The 22,424-nt window shown below is 45.0% G+C and overlaps 1 protein-coding gene across 1 annotated transcript in view; it reads left to right on the top strand.

Moving 5' to 3' along the window:
* The first annotated feature begins 200 nt into the window (after positions 1-200).
* Positions 201-22,424, top strand: part of LOC139411515 (regulating synaptic membrane exocytosis protein 1-like) — a 67,042-nt gene continuing 44,818 nt past the window's right edge. Inside the window, exons 1-4 of the mRNA XM_071157982.1 lie at positions 201-519; positions 4,772-4,843; positions 15,733-15,952; positions 17,144-17,155. Of these exons, the coding sequence (XP_071014083.1) occupies positions 356-519; positions 4,772-4,843; positions 15,733-15,952; positions 17,144-17,155 (468 nt within the window). The 5' untranslated portion in view covers positions 201-355. The remainder of the gene's footprint in view (positions 520-4,771; positions 4,844-15,732; positions 15,953-17,143; positions 17,156-22,424) is intronic.

Raw genomic sequence — 22,424 nt, 5'->3', positions numbered from 1 at the left:
GCAGCGGTAGAGAAACATCGCTCTGCGTTGAACGAAGCTAGCTTCACCAGGGGGCCGAGTAGCCTATCATTCTCTGCCGGAGACATGGGCTCCCCGTAACTGGAGGTGGAGGGGAGAGGAGGGTGGGTGGGGGGTGGGGGGGAGAAGAGAAAAGAGCGAGAGAGAGGAAGAGAGAGAGAAAGAGAAAAGGCGACTAGGAACCGAAGAAGCACTCCCACCGTGGGTGCCTGCCACCATGGGAGCCTTGCATCACTTGCCCGAGCCGTTGCTTCGTCCATGGGCCATGTCGTGATCCGTGGGCACCGCCAGCGGGATTTCTGTCAGTGATCCTAGCCGCCAAAGAGAGGGGGAGAAGATGTCCGCCTCGGTGGGCCCTCCGGGCGGCGCGCGTCCACCCGTCGTGCCGGCGTCCATGCCCGAACCGGACCTGAGCCATCTGACGGAGGAGGAGAGGAAGATCATAATGGCCGTGCTAGCTCGACAGAAGGAGGAGGAGGAGAAGGAAGAGGCCATGTTAAAGTAAGGGAGATACTGGGGCTATTTCCGCTCTGGAGATGCTGGGGAGATGTTGTGCAGAGATGCTGCCATACGGCCGCTAAGCTACCAATAGGCTAACAAACCTATACACATATCTGTCTATCTAACCTACTCATGGCACTAAGGTGCAGCATAGACTGTCGATGTGTGTAGTGATTCGCTGTAGTAAGTGTGTGTGTGTAGGTTATGTGTTTATCAGCATGTAGGCTATCCCTCGGTGTATCCTTGTTATATGGACTATGGTATCAGCGACTCTTGATTGTGATCATACAGAATGCCAGTGGACAGCTCCATGCATGTGAGACTGCCTACTTTAGTGTTCAATGGTCAGCTGCACTCCCCTAACATGAGATGGTAGCTCCTATATTGCCCCAGCTCCTCTCACGGCAAAGATAGTGTAGCTTATTTCAGTCTCAACCATCTATAGCCTACATTTTAGCCTACAGAGTCAAGGATGACCTAACAAGATGTCCTAACATGAATTGAGAGAGTGTGTGTGAGAGAGAGAGAGAGAGAGAGGGGGGGAGGGGGGGGGGGGCTTTTGAGTAAGAGTGTGTTGGGTCAGGCCCGTCACAGGTGTAAGAGACGAAGAGGAGGAGACAGGAAGGGAGGGAGGGAGAGAGAGAGAGAGAGAGAAAAGGGGTGTGTCGTCCCCGAGACACACAGCAGCTTCACACTCCACTGTCTTTTAGTACCCGGACACAAATAAACCAATATCAAACTCATTTCATCTCAACGGCTCCCATTTCCCCCAATGCAAGTATGTGTTCTGTCATATCCGAACAATTCTAAACCGCTGGCTATATAGGTTCTAAATAACCTATAGCCCAGGCTAGTATATTCCCAAGCACAGCTTTTGTATGCTACAGACAGGCTAACAGCAGACTGCGATTGCACAGCATCATTCGACCGAGATTCTGTCATTTCTGCTTGTAAAATCAGTGAAACAGCATCTCTGCCCTAGCAGTGTGTTTCCAGTGCTTGAATTGGGCAGGAGCTCATGGAACAGAGTACCAGCACCTCAACTGTTCTACTGCTTGAGCTCCTGTTCTTCTTTTAGAATATTAGCTCAAAAGTATTGTGGAGCTACTGCACCTAAATATAAACAGTACCGGCATCCAAAATGAGTACGGGCACCAATTTCAGTTGAAGTCAAGCACTGTGTGTTTCCATCCCATATCTCAACAGCTGTTTGCGTGTACGTTTGTTGCTTTGGTGACCGGGTGCGGTTGAGTATCAGCCCAATGTAGGCCAGCACCAGCACTCTCGCATCAGCCTACAGCAGCCCATCTTGACAGAAAGGCTACAGTAAACGCATGTAACCTAGTTTATGTGTTGTTTTATTACAGTGGATGATGGTCAAAAACAGCCTGTGCTATTTTAGTATTTTCACACATAGAGCGCGAGCCAGTGTGGAAGGAGCAGGTATGTTGTATTTGTCACGACAACAATTCTGAGGTTTATCATCGTGAGTTAAATTGAACCCCTTTCTGGGTAGCATATTTCTCCACGGATAGTCTGACAAACTGCAGCGAGGTGATATGACGTCAGACCACAGTCACTGCTATCGCATAGTCTTATATAGAATGAATAACTAGGCTCCCATGAGAACCCCTTCTTCTCTGCTATACACGTCTGTGTTCTATTTTTGGCTCCTTTTGCAGAGTGCTAGCCCTGCATTGAATCTGCAGATCGATTCATTGCATCTAAAGAAAGAACTGTCCAATGCACAAGTGGTCATGCATAATTTTCATCATTTTCATCATAGGCGCAAGACTATATTTCAGCTCTGCCTTATTGCTAGTCGGAGCACATTAGCTACTGTAGCATGTGTGTGTGTGTGTATGCATGCTTGCATGGTGTGCTGTGTGATCTAAATTGGGACCTATGCTACTGTAGGCTATGTGCCCACACTCTAGCGATAAGGCAACGCTGAAAACAGCCTCTTCTAAGTCTTACATCCACAGAACTCACCTACATGTATATCCTATAGGATCGTTTACTCTAATCACAACATCAGCTCATGGTAGACCCAGGCTGGACTGATATGTCATCTAATCTAATTCTATGCTGTAAATCCGTTTGATGAACCCGCTAATGTGAGAAGCGCTGATGAAACCTGAAGAGAGCAGTGTGGCCACAGTAGCCTAGTACGAACACACACACACACACACACACACACACACACACACACACACACACACACACACACACACACACACACACACACACATATGCTGGAATTCAATCCAACCCGCCATATCAATGTTTACACAGTGCTTTTGTATTCATACTACAGTAACTGCCTGTGCATGTGCAGTGTGGGTGTATGTTCTGTATGTGGAGATATTTTCCTGGATAGGTCACATAGTCAGGAAAAAAACCTGCTGGTTGTAAGAACACAGTGTGCTCCTCTGCTACTGTAACCTAAGAAGGAGGTTTTGCTTCTACATCAACCTTTTCACCCAATCGGTGTAATTGAAGTTGGGAGGTTTGAACAGCTATACTAGACAGTCAGACACCCATCTAATGACAGCTCAAACACAATGTGTTTGAGCTGTCATTAGATGGGTGTCTGACTGTGAGTGGCTAACTAACATTGAGTGGCTGCTGCCAACACACTGACTCAACTCCAGCCACTTTAATAATGGGAATTGATGGGAATTGATGTAAAATATATCACTAGCCACTTTAAACAATGCTACTTAATATAATGTTTACATACCCTACATTATTTATCTCATATGTATACGTATATACTGTACTCTATATCATCTACTGCATCTTTATGTAATACATGTATCACTAGCCACTTTAAACTATGCCACTTTGTTTACATACTCATCTCATATGTATATACTATACTCGATACCATCTACTGCATCTTGCCTATGCCGCTCTGTACCATCACTCATTCATATATCTTTATGTACATATTCTTTATCCCTTTACGCTTGTGTGTATAAGGTAGTAGTTTTGGAATTGTTAGCTAGATTACTTGTTGGTTATTACTGCATTGTCGGAACTAGAAGCACAAGCATTTCGCTACACTCACATTAACATCTGCTAACCATGTGTATGTGACAAATCAAATTTGATTTGATTTGATGTGTTGTTACAGATCTGTCACTCCTTTCAGTTTTAGACAGAACACATCATGTTGTGGGGTTCTCTTCGTGTTTTCTCTGTGATCAAGATGATCAGAGGACCCATTGATGTGTATGTAACATTTATGGGAAAAATAATATATCCGATAGTCATTTCGAGATAAAAGTGAAAAACATACTTTTGTATAATAATTTTATCAGAGATTTGATTGTTTTCTAAGTCAAAGTTGTGTAGTTATAAAATATGGTGAATCACGTTTTTGTAATTGATTATCTACCTAGCAACTACTTTTCTCTATTCTGGTTAATCAGATGTTGGTTAATTGTTGAAGAAGAACAGGAAGTAGTGGAGTAGATGGTCACGTTCCCCTGCTCAGACGTTGCATTCATCAACCAATTGTTGTGTGCCACGTCATCGACTGTCAGATTTCTATAACATATGATGTGGTTAGCTGATACTTACGATACCTATCCAGGCACTGTAGGATCTGGCATGTGTCAGCAACACCTGGGCAGAGGAATACGCCTGATGTATTTCATGTTTATTTATTTTACCAGGTAAGTTGACTGAGAACACATTCTCATTTACAGCAACAGACTGGGGAATAGTTACAGGGGAGAGGAGGGGGGATGAAAGAGCCAATTGGAAGCTAGGGATGATTAGGTGGCCATGATGGTTTGAGGGCCAGATTGGGAATTCAGCCAGGACACCGGGGTTAACACCCCTACTCTTACAATAAGTTCCATCGGGATATTTTAGTGACCACAGAGTGTCAGGACACCTGTTTAACATCCCATCCGAAAGACGGCACACTACACAGGGCAATGTCCCCAATCACTCCCCTGGGATCTTCTGCTCAGAGGTTCCATGCATCAACCAATGATCGCGTGCCACGTCATCGACTGTGCAGTCGGCCACCAGATTGCTATAACATATCTGGTTAGCTGATATGTTAAATACTTATCCAGGCATTGTAAGATCTGGCAGGCGTCAGCAACTGTGTAAATGTCTAAATCGAGTCATACGTCCACCTTCTAAAAGAACCCTCAAACTGCACCATTGTATACATTTTTAACATCATTTTCTGACAAAATTCCAACAACATTGTCCCTCTTGTGTGTTTCAGGGAGGAGAAGCCCATCCAAGCAAGAACTGTGAACCTGGTTGGGCAGAAGAAGCCTCAGCAAAACGATGTCCGGTAAAAAACATTATACAACCATATTTTGCTGTCTGTTATTTCTTTTAATGTTCAGTTGGTTATTCTAACATAGTCTTGGGGCGGTCAGAAGACCTGGTTTCGAACCCAGTCTGTCACATTGGTGGCTAAAAGCTGGTTATGGGTCTTTGATGACAAGGTGGTTAAAAGGGAGTGAAATGTAACAGATGAGCTGGTGAACTTAACTATCTTCACGTAATGAGTAACCTTGCCTTAGACCAGAGGGATATACTACGATTGAAGCTTCAGTTAGCTTCATGTTCCAGCTCAATCTTTATCCATACTATGAAGGGGAATATTACTCATCCGCCTGCCGCTAACTCTAGCAGGCTTTTAACGGCGCATGCATGTCACCTGTGGCTAGTTGATTGCCAAACTCTTCATTGAGACCATGATGAAACATCACTCTATGGGAGAGTCGGAACTCTTCATTGAGACCATGCTGAAACATCACTCTATGGGAGAGTCAGAACTCTTCATTGAGACCATGCTGAAACATCAATCTATGGGAGAGTCGGAACTCTTCATTGAGACCATGCTGAAACATCAATCTATGGGAGAGTCGGAACTCTTCATTGAGACCATGCTGAAACATCAATCTATGGGAGAGTCGGAACTCTTCATTGAGACCATGCTGAAACATCAATCTATGGGAGAGTCAGAACTCTTCATTGAGACCATGCTGAAACATCAATCTATGGGAGAGTCGGAACTCTTCATTGAGACCATGCTGAAACATCAATCTATGGGAGAGTCAGAACTCTTCATTGAGACCATGCTGAAACATCAATCTATGGGAGAGTCGGAACTCTTCATTGAGACCATGCTGAAACATCAATCTATGGGAGAGTCGGAACTCTTCGTTGAGACAATGCTGAAACATCAATCTATGGGAGCGTCAGTGTCGCGTTTTCATTTGTGCCGAAATCTAAATGAAAGAAAAGTTATCCTGCAAATTCAGCAGGCTAGTGTGTTGGAGTGCCGTGTTTATTTGATTACTTATCGTTAATGGCGTCTTTGGTGTGCTTTTCAATGAACAAGCATCTCCCCCCCCCATTCCTATTGATAAAAGAGTTGTATTTGTCATACACAAGTTTTACTGTGCGTAAAGTTTGAAATGCATTCTGTCATTACAAAATGTGTAATGTGCTAGGTATTTTAAAAATTACTATTATTTAATACACACAAAAAATGAAGGGGATGATGACGCAATCTTTGTGAGAGGGAGGGAATCTGATTTCATCTGTCCTCAACTCGTGACTCAGACACTTTTATTCAGAATAAATGTAGTAAGCCCTGAGTTAGCCTGCCCGGTAGCAGGTTAGAGCTGAATGATTCGTTGCCATAGAAATGTACCTGGCTAAAAGGTGAGCCACTTTCGTGGTACCGGTTATCCCGAGTTGAACTCAGAGTTGACCAAAGTTACCACGCTAACTCCTCAAACCACGTACGTAGTATAGGGCTTGGAAGACTCGTGTTAGCTCCCAAGCTAATGTCAACCACAACATTCCACAACCCAGTGAGAAGATGGACATCACCTGTTAATTAGCTCTTAATGTGCTATCGAACCATCATTGAGTCTTTGACATGGGTTTGTGTTATGGATACGTGGTTAAGCGTGATGCCCCTAACGGCTGGTCCAGGGTCAGATATTCTATATCCTCCTAATGGTCAGGTTAGAATTTGGATTTGGGTAACCTGAGCCCAGATGTCTAGTAAGGGACGACTTCCTATCTCTTTGGCTCTGATGAGGAAAACAGCCAGTATTCACCCAGAGTGATAAGTATGTCAAATTGAAGTACCGGTATGTCAACTATCAGTCCAGCATCTAAGGCCCCTTTGACTGAGGTGAGTTTGAGGATGCAGTTGAGAATGTGTGCGTCTGTGTGTAATGTATGTTTAGCTGTTCTTGGGAGCGGGAGCTGTGGTCAGTACTTTAGGCTTATGTCTGTAATGGAGATTGTGTCTGCAGCACAATGAACACGTTGTGTGTGTATATACTGTAGGTCATTATTTCTATGCGGTCGTGCACTTTGACATTTTGTGCGTGTGAGTGGTTGTGCATGCGAGTGTGTGTGTGTGTGCACTTCATGTGTGTGTTTTGCGCAAGCATGCATGCGTGTGTGAGAGGTTGGATCAGAGAGCGGTGGGATTAAGGGGCAAATCAGCTGGATCACATCTGCTTCCCCGAGGAATCCCGGAATGTGGCCCAATTATGACATCATACCATGGAATCCCGGTCACTATTCCGACACATACGGAATGTCAGCAGGCCGGTCTGAACTTTATTTCTGGATTAAGATATGCTTATCATATCTGGCCATTTCTCAAATGACATCATATCCCCCCCACATAATGCATTTTTGACCTTAGCTACTTTCCCTGGTCAAAAGCGGTGAACTGTAAGTAGTTGTGTATCATTTGACATGCAGGCTATTATCTGTTTTTCTCTGATTCTAGATGAGCATAGATGTGGATCTGTGATATGAATTCAGGAAGCTCAAGTAATGGAAAGCATATTTGTGTAAAGGGTAGTGAAGTGAACTCAGAATGCATTAATGGTAGACCTACTCATCCTGTTGATAGACGGAAAAGCTTCCATAACTCTCAGTACATTAAAGAGATGACCCCTCAAAAGCCATGTCTTCCCCCTTGCCCACAGAGCAAAATAGGCTATGTAAGACAACTTCTTAGAATTAGCATCACCTACCGCCATGCAACATTCTCACTAAAACTCATGTCAAACATTAACAAATTCTCTAACTTTACTCTGAGTGTACAAATCTGCTCTTTCCATGACATAGACTGACCAGGTGAATCCAGGTGAAAGCTATGATCCCTTATTGATGCCACTTGTTGAATCCACTTCAATCAGTGTAGATGAAGGGGAGAAGACAGGTTAAAGAAGGATTTTTAAGCCTTTAGACAATCGAGACTTGGATTGTGTATTTGTGCCATTCAGAGGGTGAATGGGTAAGACAAAAATATGTAAGTGCCTTTGAAAGTGGTATGGCAGTAGGTGCCAGGCGCACCAGTTTGAGTGTGTCAAGAACTACAACACTGACCAAACCCGACAACTTGAGGCTGTTCCTAGGGCTAAGGGTTTGAGGAGGGGGGGTGCAACTCAGTATTAGGAAGGTATTCCTAATATTTGTACACTCAAATCAAATCAAATTGTATTAGTCACATGCGCCGAATACAACAGTAGACCTTATAGTGAAATGCTTACTTACGAGCCCCTAACCAACAATACAGTTTAAAAAAATACAAATAAGAAATAAAAGTAACAAGAATATTCAAGAGCAGCAGTAAAATAACAATAGTGAGACTATATACAGGGGCGTACCAGTGCAGAGTCAATGTGGGGCGGCACCGGTTAGTTGAGGTAATATGTACATGTAGGTAGAGTTATTAAAGTGACTATGCAGAGATGATAACAACAGAGTAGCAGCGGTGTAAAGGGGAGGGGATGCAATTAGTCTGGGTAGCCATTTGATTAGGTGTTCAGTAGTCTTATGGCTTGGGGGGTAGAAGCTATTTAGAAGCCTCTTGGACCTACTGTAGACTTGGCGCTCTGGTACCGCTTGCCGTGCGGTAGCAGAGAGAACAGTCTTTGACTTGGGTGGCTGGAGTCTTTGACAGTTTTTAGGGCCTTCCTCTGATACCACCTGGTATAGAGGTCCTGGATGGCAGGAAGCTTGGCCCCGGTGATGTACTGGGCCGTTCACACTACCCTCTGTAGTGCCTTGCGGTCGGAGGCTGAGCAGTTGCCATACCAGGCAGTGATGCAACCAGCTCTTGATGGTGCAGCTGTAGAACCTTTTGAGGATCTGAGGAGCAATGCCAAAATGTTTCAGTGGGGAATAGGTTTTGTCTTGCCCTCTTCACGACTGTCTTGGTGTGCTTGGACCAGTGTATATTTACCATACAGAGCTTACATTACTCTCCCCTCCACGACATGGATGTATCTATAAGGCCTAGCTTATGTCGCTGATATACCCCATTGAGCAGAGAGACCCCTGATAGGACTAGGATACTAGCCAATCACAGAGTGCAGGAAGTGACTTCCCGGCCAATCTCAAAACCTCAGGAGGGAACTGGAGTGTTACTGGGCCATTGCCATGGCGCCAGGGTCAGGAGACTGCTATCCAATCACATGTGTAGTTCCTGACTGCTTATTTCTATGTGTCTTCACAGGTGAAAGCATGGCTACTGTCCCGACAACTAGAGAAGCACAGTTAGCACACAGCTAACTCAACACAACCAAACCTAGCATGACTTATGTACTGAATCTTTCTGTAACTACAGGATATTGTTCCCTGTATGGTGTGAGGTTTGTGTGTGTGTGTGATTGTAGATGGTGTCCACCCTGTTAAAGGTAGAGCTCTATACGACTGTGCCAAGCCATATGGAGCTCTGTCTGGGGAGCACACTACCCACTTAGCTCTGCTGTTGGCTTTGGTGCTCTCTCCATCTGTCTTCCTCATCTTTTCTCCCCATCTATCTATTTCTAGAGGCCAATCTCTTTCTCTATATCGTCCTCTTTATCTCCCTCCCTCTGTCTTTTATCTGTATTCTCGACATCCTCAGGTATCTGGCTAATGACTGTGCGTGCACGTGGGTGCGTGTGTGTGTGTGTGTGTGTGCGTGTGTGCGTGACATTAGTGCTCTTTAAGCCTGTGACGGTGTGTAAGTAAGGAGGTGTGTTCTTGACAGAGCGGAATGTCTTCTCAAGTGGACTGACTCTCCCTCTTTTCTCTCTCCATCCCTCACTCTCTCTTTCTCTGCTGGTAAATGTTATTGTCTTGGAGCTGCAGGCTTGTTGAAGTCCCACTCAGTAATGAGGATAGGCCCTCCAGACCAGTCTAAGACACGTGAACGCTCCTATTGAAGGAGAGAGTAATGTCACTCCATGTATCCAAGAGAGTTTGTGTAGCAGTCAACAATCAATACAATGCATGTGTCTTGACGTTGGTATGTTGTGAATTAGGGTTGGTGAATCAGTACTGGCGAGGTGAACCTACAGTACATAACCACTAAGAAGGGTACCCAGTATAGGGTTGAGGGAAGAGGGAGGCAGAGATGGAGGGGAAAGAGTGAGCGTGTGGTGGAGAGAAATGTGTGAGAGAGCAGCTGAGCTGAATAGAGCGAGAAAAGGAAGAGAGAGACACATTAAAAAGAATCAACAAAAAAACAGAGCAAACTGGAATGCTATTTGGCCCTAAACAGAGAGTACACAGTGGTGGAATACCTGACCACTGTGACTGACCCAAACTTGAGGAAAGCTTTGACTATGTACAGACTCAGTGAGCATAGCCTTGCTATTGAGAAAGGCCGCCGTTGGCAGACTTGGCTCTCAAGAGAAGACAGGCTATGTGCACACTGCCCACAAAAGGAGGTGGAAACTGAGCTGCACTTCCTGACCATATTAGAGAGACACATTTCCCTCAGATTACACAGATCCACAAAGCATTAAAAAACAAACACTATTTTGATAAACTCTTATATCTATTGGGTGAAATACCACAGTGTGCCATCAGAGCAGAAAGATTTGTGACCTTTTGCCACAAGAAAAGGTCAACCAGTAAAGAACAAACACCATTGTAAATAAACTCAGCAACAAAAAAAAAATGTCCCTTTTTCAGGACCCTGTCTTTCAAAGATAATTCAGAAACTCCCATAACTTGCAGGTGCCTTGGTGGAGAGTGGGTTAACATCTCACAGCAAGAACTGGCAAATCTGGTGCAGTCCCCGAGGAGGAGATGCACTGTAGTACTTAATGCAGCTGGTGGCCACACCAGATACTGACTGTTACTTTTGATTTTGACCCCTTTGTTCAGGAACACATTATTACATTTCTGTTAGTCACCTGTCTTCAGAACTTGTTCAGTTTATGTCTCAGTTGTTGTGTTCATACAAATATTTACACATGTTAAGTTTGCTGAAAATAAATGCAATTTGTATAAACACAATGCAAACATATGTTTCCCATGCCAATAAAGCCCTTAAATTGAATTGAATATGGTTGTAAAAACACAGTGTACTCCTTTGCTATGGTAACCGAAGAATTCGGTTTTGCTTCTACATTCACCTTTTCACCCAATCGGTATAATTGAAGTTGGGAGGTTTGAATGGGAAAATCTAACCATAGTTGAGGAGTGTGCACACCAGAGGAGAGGGGGCGAAGGAGAGAGAGGTGGAGGCAGGGATGAGGGAGAGAGATGAAGAAAGAGATGGATGGATGGTTGGAGAGGGGGAAGGTGACGCTATACACCACCCGGGCCACTCAGCATGGCGACAGATTTGCCGGAAGCAAAGGAGGGAGGGGGAAGTGCAGATCCTGCCAGGGAGAGAGAAAAACCTAAGAGAGTGAGAGACAGAAAAAGAGACTGTGGCTTACTGTGTGCCGCTGATTCCATATGGTGGTGAGGTGCCGTCCAGAGCGGGAAGAGACCAACCTGTCTAGCAATAGGAACAGAGGAGGGTAAGTTAGTGGGCTAAACCAACTACCTTCCATAGACCAAAGTGTTATTCTGTCCTTTTGATATAAATAAGTTGTCATAAGCTTCAATCCCCTCCCACCTAAACCCAGGACCACACACACGTCTCTCCTTTATTCCAGCGCTACAGGGGACCAGTCACAAGGCTGGCACCCTTTACTGCTTTCCAATTTTGCAAATAGCAGGAGGAAGAAACTTGTTTATATTTTTTTTAAAGCTCGTCTATTATAGGACTGGGAAGTTACAGAAATCAATCAGGTGGATGACTCCTCCTGTTGAGAGAGAGAGAGAGATTCATTTCTAAATGGCTGTGAAGTGATTCTCTCTCGCTCTTCTTTGACACTCGCTCATTGTCTTTTGATTAATGTCTGCTTGCCTTTTGAATATCGATCTGAGATGAGAGGGTGAGTCATGAAGGGAACCCTTAGTCACTGCAGCTCTATCGGGTGGCGTGGGAGTGAGTTTATGAATGCTTATTGGTACAGATACAGAGTACCCATAGATCTCATGGCTCAGTCGGCTAGCAACACCTGGGTTGTGGGTAGGATTCCTGCATGGGGTACATACAGTATATTGGACATGTGTGTGTGACTGGTGGTGTGCAAAATCAAGCCCTAGCCCCTGCTCCATAGCCACTCTAAATAATAATATAGATTAGGTTCATATGTGACCGTTGGCCACCGAACACACCTTCTATCCCTCGGGCTTGTCCACCAGGTTCATCTTCCGTTTGGATAATTATTTTTTTTGTCTTTTGAAAGATTGGCAGGCTTTTGGAGGACAAGAGCAGGGACAGTGATAGCCCGAATGCAAAGAGTCTTAAATATGTATTTTGTAAGAATGGTGTATGTAACAGCGCCAGTGAACATTATACTGAGTTCCGCTCTCCTCCTTGGGCACACCAGCCTGAGTGAGTGCAAATTGGGGTTTATTCTCCACAAAATATTCAACTATTTAATAATTGAAGTTTCCAACATAGTTAGTTTCTTTCAATGGTCTCTGTTGAAAAAGAATGCTCAATGATACATTTCCAGGTTAAGCGCACACAATTTCCATAGCAATCACATCTTAATTCTCCCAAGTGTCCTATGTTGAAGTTTACATAATCAAATCCATTTCACACATAAAACAATCAGCAGGCCCACTGCACTCACTCAGGCTGGCGTGCCCAAGGAGGAGGAGAGAGGAACTCAGTATAACGTTTACCGGTGCTGTTACACACACACACACACACACACACTATACTATAGTTACAAAATATTTGGGCTATCACTGGCCCCACTCTCGTCCTCCAAAGGCACGCCAACCTTCCGAATAACAAAACAATCTCCCAAATGGAAGGAAGCGCTCTGCTTAAATACACTGGCACAACCCTGCCCTTGATTTGCCAACCAGACGCACCTGGTGGGCAAGACAAAGGGCTAAAAGGCACATTAGTGGCCACCGGTCACATATGAACTCAAAGTCGCTTTGAATAAAAGCATCTGATGAATGACTGTATGATTATTTAGAGTGGTTATAAGGAGTGTCTAGGGATAAGGGCTAGGGCTCAGGTTTTGTATTCAGCACTAAATACGTGTACAGTTCCCCTCAGTGAGAAACTATAACCGGAAACTTCTCCCAGCTGGTAACATGAGATTCCATTGCCCATAATCCATTGCAATGGTGCCAGGAAATGCTCATATATCCCCATTCTCCTATGGAGTGTGAAGGAATTTTGGGAGTGAGGTTCACTCCTCAGTCCTGAAACAGTACCTATCCTCTTGCACCTAGAGCACCCGTCAAACCCATTCCACGGAGGGCTGAGTGGCTGCGGGCGATCACTCCTCCCTTGTACTTGGTTGATGAATGAAGGTCATTAATTAGTAAGGAACACCCCTCAACTAGTCTATGTCTTAATTGAAAGGAAAAAACAAAAACCAGCAGACACTAGGCCCTCCATGGAATGAGTGTGACACCCCTGGCCTATAGAGACATCGTGTAGATCAGAATCAATCAGAATGTGTATAAACCTTTTACACATTGATGTGTATAAACATTAGCTTGGCATTGTCCTTTGATTGACTTGGTACTAGGGCTTTTCACCATATTGCACACTTGTGATGGGCTGTTTTTGGACTCAAGACACTGCCGGTATTGAGGACTTTAACATGAGCCATTGAGCAGCACAGCTCTACCATACGGGTGGCAGACATAGTAGAGACCAACCACACAGACCCATTGCTCCTTTGGGACATTTTGTGTGTGTTTGTGTGTGTGTGTGTGTGTGTGTGTGTGTGTGTGTGTGTGTGTGTGTGTGTGTGTGTGTGTGTGTGTGCTGGAGGATTTACAGCCAGCGCTGTATATGGGGACCAGGGCCATCCTGCCAGGGCTTGATGAATGGAGAACGGCGTGTGTGTCCGCAGGACGTTTGTCCTTGTTAGGTGACGCAACGCACCGTGGCTGAGACACGGCTGGCTTTTCACGTCATCTAGAGGACTCCTTTGACTCCTTCCCCCTCGATTGGAGAGGACTGGGGAAATTATCGCTCTCCATGCTCTGGATGAATAGACACACCATTCACTGCTTGAGGTAGCAAGGTAGAGGCCCTAACATGATCAGACCCGATCGAAACCTCTAATCTCAGTATGCCTGTATATCTGTGTGTATTTATGGATCTGCATTCCGTATTGTACAGTAGGCTTTGTTGTTGCTACTGTTGTCCTTGACTCTCTGCAAGCTTGTTAGTGCTGCATGGCGTAATTACTCCAGCAATTACTATATGGGACACTTCATGCTAATGTTGTTTTCCCAGAGTGAATTGTTGGCCCTATTTGGACTTGGACAAATGTGGATTTCACAAAGGGTTTATTTATTTGGGCTCCCGAGTGGCGCAGCGGTCTAAGGCACTGCATCTCAGTGCAAGAGACATCACTACAGTCCTTGGTTTGAATCCAAGCTGTATCACATCCAGCTTTGATTGAGAGTGCCATAGGGTGGCGCACAATTGGCCCAGCATTGTCCGGGTTTGGCCGGGGTAGGCCGTCATTGTAAATAAGAATTTGTTATTAACTGACTTGCCTAGTTAAATAAAGGTTAAAAAAATGAGAGAAAGTTGAATGGTGTGATTTGAAGGGAAGTGTGTGTTTGTGCTGGTAGAAGTAAAGCTTGGGCTCACTTTGGTTTAACCTTGTTTCTCATTCATGAATCTCAGTGTTTTCTAGCTTTTCTTAATGAGCGCCTGTCTGACAGTCTCCCCTGAATCTTGAAAGCTGAGTGCTCTCTCAGATCTCCTCATAAATACATATTTCTCTCTATTTATCTCTCTTCCTCTCTCTCTGTTTACCCATGAAGATGTTTTTCATTTACCCCTCAAAAAACATTCCACAACAGTGTTGCACAATCTAGTAGAGATTTAAGTGTAAAGTTTTCCCATCTGAGAGAGTTCGCCAGAGTAGTAGAGTCGGCTGCAGTCCAATAGTTGAAGATAGCTTCCTTCCCTCATCTTCTTCCCTTAATTGATTGGTGAAAGGAATGTTATGAATCCTTGCTCTCACCTATTGAACTGCGTTTGAGCGGTGGTTTCCTCAGAGGGGAGTAAGGAAGGATACATTTCTAAATTATTCAAACAGGACCTATGTATTTGAACTGTGACAGTTTGACTTAGTGAGAGTCATGGAGCTGAGGATATGAACCCTGAGGAGACCTAACAGCAGGTGACCCAGGCCTGACCTTTAGGGCCAATTGGTACCGGAGATGAGTCTGGGGGCGCTGACAGGAAGATGGGATGGGGAGTGTTTTTGTCTTTGTGTGTGTGTGTGTGTATTTACAGGGATACGATACAGGGATGTCAGTGTTGGTGGGACAGTCCCGGGAGGAGGTTGTGTTTGTTTGTAGGTATGACAAGTGAACAGTTTGTTTTGTAACACCAGTAGTGTACTGAAGAATGTGGATTTATAGCCTAAGGCTAGCCTATAGCCTAAGGCTATAAATGACATTTACTCCTGAGGTGCTGACCTGTTGCACCCTCTACAACCACTGTGATTATTATTTGACCCTGCTGATCATCTATGAACGTTTGAACATCTTGAAGAACGATCTGGCCTTAAGGGCAATGCACTCTTATAGTTTCCATCCGGCACAGCCAGAAGAGGACTGGCCACCCCTCAAAGCCTGGTTCCTCTCTAGATTTCTTCCTAGGTTCCTGCCTTTCTAGGGATTTTTTGCCACTGTGCTCCTACATCTGCATTTCTTGCTGTTTGGGGTTTCTTGACTGGGTTTCTGTACAGGTACTTTGTGACAACCCCTGATGTAAATGGGGTTTTATAAATACATTTTGATTTGGTTTGATTTAGCTAACTTTGTACCTTTCCTTCCTTCCTGTTCTCTCAGAGGTATCCAGCAGCAGATGTGGAGCTACAGGGAGACGGTGAAGCGGGTGGGGGAGGAGACGCGCCGGCAGACCACCACGGGCCAGCACCGGGACGACGCTCCCACCTGTGGCATCTGCCACAAGACCAAGTTTGCTGACGGCTGTGGCAGCCTCTGCTCTTACTGCCAGACCAAGTTCTGTGCCCGCTGCGGAGGGAGGGTGTCCTTGCGCACCAACAGTGTAAGAGAAACTTGTAGACACACACACACAAATGCACACAAAAACGCCCCTGTTTACTCCACTTTCACTGACGGTGTGTAGTCTAAGCAAAGGCAAAGGTGTGTGTGTGCGTGCGTGCGTGCGTGCGTGCGTGCGTGCGTATTCTGCAGCAGTGCATGACCCAGGTGGAGGCTGGTAAAGGTTAATTGGGTATTAGACAGGGACTGGGGGCAGGGGGGAGGTCTCTGTGTTCCACCCTGGGGGGTTGGGCCTGGGCTACAGACATGTTGGGGTAGGGGTGGCCCCATGCAGGAAGCCCACCCAGCCACCCACAGTGTGATATTTAATGATCAACCTCTCCCCCACACATACATATATGCATGCACTGAAAGACACACACACACACACACATTGGTTTTACTATACAAGTGGGGAACAAAACATTTATTACCATTAAAAATCCTATTTTCCCTAACCCCTAACCTTAACCCCAAATCCATAACCCTAATTCTAATACTAACTGTAAACATAACCCTAATTCTAATACTAACTGTAAACATAACCCTAATTCTAATACTAACTGTAAACATAACCCTAATTCTAATACTAACTGTAAACATAACCCTAATTCTAATACTAACTGTAAACATAACCCTAATTCTAATACTAACTGTAAACATAACCCTAATTCTAATACTAACTGTAAACATAACCCTAATTCTAATACTAACTGTAAACATAACCCTAATTCTAATACTAACTGTAAACATAACCCTAACCTAACATTTTTTTTCTTTTTTTACTATCATTGTGAGGACTTTTGGAACCCAAAAGGATAGTAAAGTTATACCTCACTCACTCACTCACTCACTCACTCACTCACTCACTCACTCACTCACTCCCTAACGAGCAAAGTGTGGAGAGGCCAGTGGGTGTGAGAGAGGAACGATAGTTGTGGAGAGCTTTGAAACAGGGATTACCTACCTGTTGAGTCCCCCCCGCCCCACCACCTCAACTCATAATCAATCAGTCCTGCGCTGCTGTTAAGGACGTTTGTGTACCACCTCATTTTGATTTGCATGAAAACACTCTATCATCAGAAGGTGTGTTCTCTCAAGCAGGTTTGGATGTGACCTCATTTCACCTTGCCAATCTCTCCCTCCCATCTCTGTTTATTTTCCTCTCCCATGCCACCGGGATGCTTTGCAACAGGAGGACAAAGTGGTGAGTTGTTTCTCTTCCTGTGAAGTCATAGTAGTTCAGTGAACTTCATTTGCAACCAGAACATTTGCAGCATTTTACCAGCATCATGTTCTGTCATAGTGGTCCAAGGTGTAAATTCAGGAATGTGACTCATCAAGACCTTGAAGGGATAGTGCGATATTTTGGCAGTCAAGCCCTTTTTCTACTTAGCCAGAGTCAAATGAATTAATGGATACCATAGTTATGTCTCTGTCTGCAGTCTGAAGTAAATTGCTAACTAGTGTTAGCGCAAGCTAGATGTACCTATAGACATTCAGTCATTGCTGGGGGAAAAAAGGGCTTACTTGCCAAAATCTTGCACTATTTCGTTAAGATATGTAGCCAACAAAAAGGTGGAACCTCCTCGAGTGTCGACCAACAGTACTCCACTAATGCTCACTAGACCACACAGTGTAACATTACATACCATTAGGTATTACTCCGGACATGCCTTTTACACCATACAGCACTCTTACAGTTATGTCCAGTTTCAAACCTTACACGCCCTTGGCCCCGTTCCCTCAGTGGAGCTGCCAAACCATCACTTTGTTGGTATTTGGCTCAGTGGTGCGTTGGCCTTCCAACAGTTCTTGAGAGTAGTGTAGACACTAGTATCCACCAACCCCCCTACAGCACAGTACAACAGCACTGACTCGAATGAGGCTTTGGCCTTCCAACAGTTCTTGAGAATAGTGTAGACACTAGTATCCACCAACCCCCCTACAGCACAGTACAACAGCACTAACTCTAATGAGGCTTTGGCCTTCCAACAGTTCTTGAGAGTAGTGTAGACACTAGTATCCACCAACCCCCCTACAGCACAGTACAACAGCACTGACTCGAATGAGGCTTTGGCAGTACAAGCTGTAACTGAGTAGCATGTGTAAGCCCTGTGTATGACCTGTGTAGCCCTATGCATTGACTACGTAGCCTGGAGTGTAGGTTGTGGGGACTCTGCATATTGTTTGTGTTGCCCCAATGTCTAACCTATGCTGCCCTCTGTATCTGTTTCAAACCCCAGATGGAAAAAAGAGAAAGCTCCTACGTTGAGACTATGTATCCCCTATGTATGGCCTATGTATGCATGCAGTCACTGTTCATAGCTTGCGTAGTCTATATATGTTGTGGCTAATGAGAAGCAGTGGCCATTATCTACAGCAGGTGTCCCCAATTACATTCAGCCGTGGGCCGATTTTTCCTTGAGTGGAAGGTCAGCTGGCCGGAATTTAGTTCTACCTAATTCCTGGTGATTTTACAGTGTTTTATGTCCAACATTGAACATTCAAAAAAATAATACAAATACATTTGTCAGATCTACAATGATGGCGGATCTCATGGTGAAATCTGTGTTTGTGCGTAAGCCAAGTGTTTCTCACAGAAAACGTTTTTGACGTCTGATTTATCTCCCAAGAGATCTCCCACTCTCTCCCCCTCCCCTCTCTTCCTCTTTCCCTCTCATTGTAACATCTTGGGCTGTTTTTAGAACGTAGTCACATCAGTGTTTGAGACTGTCTCGGGGTAGCGTTCAGTGTGTACACCAAGTGTCTCTCCCTGCAGCAGTTTGGCTGAGATACAGAAACACACATCCATGTGTCATCTCCTCGGAGCGCAACAGCACCTCATGATTGCTATTGATCTCAGTCTCTAGTCTCGCTCCGCTCCGCCATTCATTCACTTCATTGAAATGTCTCATTGACTGGGACCTGAGGCAGAGCTGCCTCTCGGGTTCCTCCTGTTGTGTCACACATATAGATACAAGCCATACGTACATTATCACATTTGATGAAGCCTATATTATATTGTATCAATTGAACCTAAAGGAACCAGTATATTAACCCAAATTTCATCAATTAAATAAACAGATTGGCTGTAAAAGACTACTCATAGTTTCTCAGGGTACAAGTGGGTAAGGCTAGGATTTGGGTCAAACTGATCCTAGATCTGTCCAGGAGCCACTCCATCCCTGTGGCCAGTACCAGGTGAGATTGAACCAAGACACTGCAGCACAGAGACATCTAGTGGAGACAGGCAGAAGTACAGGTGGCATTACAGTAGTACTTTCAAGTTTTATTAGTTGAATGTGCAGGATACACATGGTATACACCATTCAATTATGATTACTTACAGGTTCCTTCGGCAATGCAACAAAAATAAGAAATAATAAAACGTAACAATATGAACATAAAGTAAATGGATCAGTGGAATAGAATAAACATCAATCAATCAAATGTATTTATAAAGCCATTCTTACATCAGCCGATGTCTCAAAGTGCTGTACATAAATCCAGCATAAAACCCCAAACAGCAAGCAATGCAGGTGTAGAAGCAAGGTGGCTAGGAAAAACACCCTAGAAAGGCAGGAACCTAGGAAGAAACCTAGAGAGGAACCAGGCTATGAGGGGTGGCCAGTCCTCTTCTGGCTGTGCCGTGTGGAGATTATAACAGAACATGGGCAAGATGTTCAAACATTCATAGATGACCAGCAGGGTCAGATAATAATAATCACAGTGGTTGTAGAGGGTGCAACAGGTCAGCACCTCAGGAGTAAATGTCAGTTGGCTTTTCATATCACTCAGAGTTAGAGACAGCAGGTGCGGTAGAGAGAGAGTCCAAAACAGCAGGTCTGGGACAGGTAGCACGTCCAGTGAACAGATCAGGGTTCCATAGCCGCAGGCAGAAAAGTTGAAACTGGAGCAGCAGCATAACCAGGTGGACTGGGGACAGCAAGGAGTCATCCGGCCAGGTAGTCCTGAGGCATGGTCCTAGGGCGCAGGTCCTCCTCCGAGAGGGAGATAAGACAGGATAAATATTCCAGATATAACAGACTGACCCTAGCCCTGGAGGCTGAGACCGCTGTATTATAAATATAATACAGGAAGGCCCCATTTATGATCCAACATGTATTAGGGAAGGGGGATTGGGGGGCAAGTGTTTAAATTGTGAATTAATAATAATAGTAAATAAGAGTCATGTAACAGCAGCTGTGATGTGTGTCTAGCATGTGTGTGTGTGTGTGTGTGTGTGTGTGTGTGTGTGTGTGTGTGTGTGTGTGTGTGTGTGTGTGTGTGTGTGTGTGTGTGTGTGAATGTGTGAGGGCACATTAAAAAATAAATAAAATATTCCCAGTGCAAGTGAGACCAGTCCCAGCCGCACAGACACACATGCACACACTCACACACACGTACACACTCACACACGCACATTCATAGATCATCCGGTTTAATTCACAGAAAAACCTGTATTGGGAGGGGGAGCAAGCCTAAACTTGTCCTGGGTATCGACCCACTGATGCCTTGTCAGAGGGAAACCTATGTCTGGCCCAACACACACACACACACACACACAGAGGTAGGCTTTTGCAAAATCAGTAGAGACCCAAAGTAAATTATTTACACTATTGATCCGGTGTTTAACAGTCGATATGGCCCATGTGTGTGTGTGTGTGTGTGTGTGTGTGTGTGTGTGTGTGTGTGTGTGTGTGTGTGTGTGTGTGTGTGTGTGTGTGTGTGTGCGTGTGTGTGTGTGTGTGTGTGTGTGTGTGTGTGTTTCTGCGAGGATGGGTCTGTGTGTGCTAGAATTTGAGTGTTTGTTTACCATATGTTCTGTCACTTAGTGTGTGTGTGCATGTGTGTGTGTGTGTGTGTGCATTTGGTGTGTGTTCTAGGGGGGGGGGGGGGGGGGGGGGGGGGGGTGCTTCTGTACAGCCCCAATGGACACTCATCTCCTTTGTGGCACTCTTTCATCCTTCCCTAGGATTTATAGCCCGCTGAATTATGGGTAGTGCATTGCTTGTTGCCGCCTCCGTACGTCAAGCTGTCATTGTGAACGTGCCCTTGTCAGACCGCCCCCTTGCCCCTGGAGGGAAACCCCATCCATCTCACCTGTGAGGACACGCTGACAGCAGTGACTCACTACTCGTGGTCCTCGCCTGTTCCCTTCACACTAGTCAATGGAGACAAGCTCATAGCCCATCACATTATAGCACAGTACATTGTATAGATGGTGCAGGGGCCGGCTGGGTAGGCTAGAGCAGGGTTTCTCAATTCAGACTGTACACATGTTTGTTCTAACCCAGCACTAACACACGCGATTCAACTATTTGAGTGCTTGGCGAGGAGTTGATAAATCAGGTGCATCCCAGTTCCCCACAGCCCCACCCAGAGGCTCTGATCACCTTTTGATTGGATGGTCATTAGCCAAATGATGTAGCTGGTAATTAGTGTGATAATGAGCTAGTCACTGACCCCCCCCCCCCGGGGAGGGGTCTGACACCCCTGTAGGAGGAAACCAGTCGGTCACCAGTCAGCCTTTTGACCTCTCAACCCCTATGAATCCAGTTATCCAGTGACTTTAGTCTTCTATCCTGAACTCTCCTCTTTAGGAAACCAGCCAGTATAATGGCTATAATCCTCTTCCACTACAATTAGAAAGACTTTTAGCGCAATTTACTTGGAAAGAAAATAACCCACATGTTGACACCACATGATCATTCAAATACTGTCACAAATGCCAAGCAATAAACACAACACAGGCTCGTTTGGCTATTCCATTTCTTCTTGTATCTAGATGTCGTTGCTATGTATGTTACTAGGGAATGAGCATTCTCTTTCATAATGTACTCTACTGTGGTAAAGCATTTAGTTCCACTATAGAGCCTGACCTTTTGTTGACCTTTCTCAGGGGTACCTGAAGACAGACATGTGGTAGCTATGGTTACAGAGTGCGTTAGTCTTTCCAGGAACCAGCAGCAATACAATAGAATCTCTGAGATTTCAGCACTGAATTTTTCATTGTTGTTCTACACTCACTCATGCACACACACAGACACGCACTTACTCACTATCTAGTCTCTGGGGGTTTCTTCTGCTCACATTACATGCTGCTTCCCTCCTGACTCTGTCTCTGTCTCTAGCTCTCTGTCTCTAGCTCTCTGTCTCTGTCTCTAGCTCTCTGTCTCTGTCTCTAGCTCTCTGTCTCTGTCTCTAGCTCTCTGTCTCTGTCTCTAGCTCTCTGTCTCTAGCTCTCTGTCTCTAGCTCTCTGTCTCTAGCTCTCTGTCTCTAGCTCTCTGTCTCTAGCTCTCTGTCTCTGTCTCTAGCTCTCTGTCTCTGTCTCTAGCTCTCTGTCTCTAGCTCTCTGTCTCTAGCTCTCTGTCTCTGTCTCTAGCTCTCTGTCTCTAGCTCTCTGTCTCTGTCTCTAGCTCTCTTTCTCTGTCTCTAGCTCTCTGTCTCTGTCTCTAGCTCACTGTCTCTA

This window comes from Oncorhynchus clarkii, chromosome 1 (genome assembly GCF_045791955.1).
Source record: "Oncorhynchus clarkii lewisi isolate Uvic-CL-2024 chromosome 1, UVic_Ocla_1.0, whole genome shotgun sequence".
In the NCBI taxonomy this organism is placed as follows: Eukaryota; Metazoa; Chordata; class Actinopteri; order Salmoniformes; family Salmonidae; genus Oncorhynchus; species Oncorhynchus clarkii.
The sequence above is the reverse complement of the archived record's forward strand: the minus strand, read 5'-3'. Positions and strand labels throughout refer to the sequence as shown.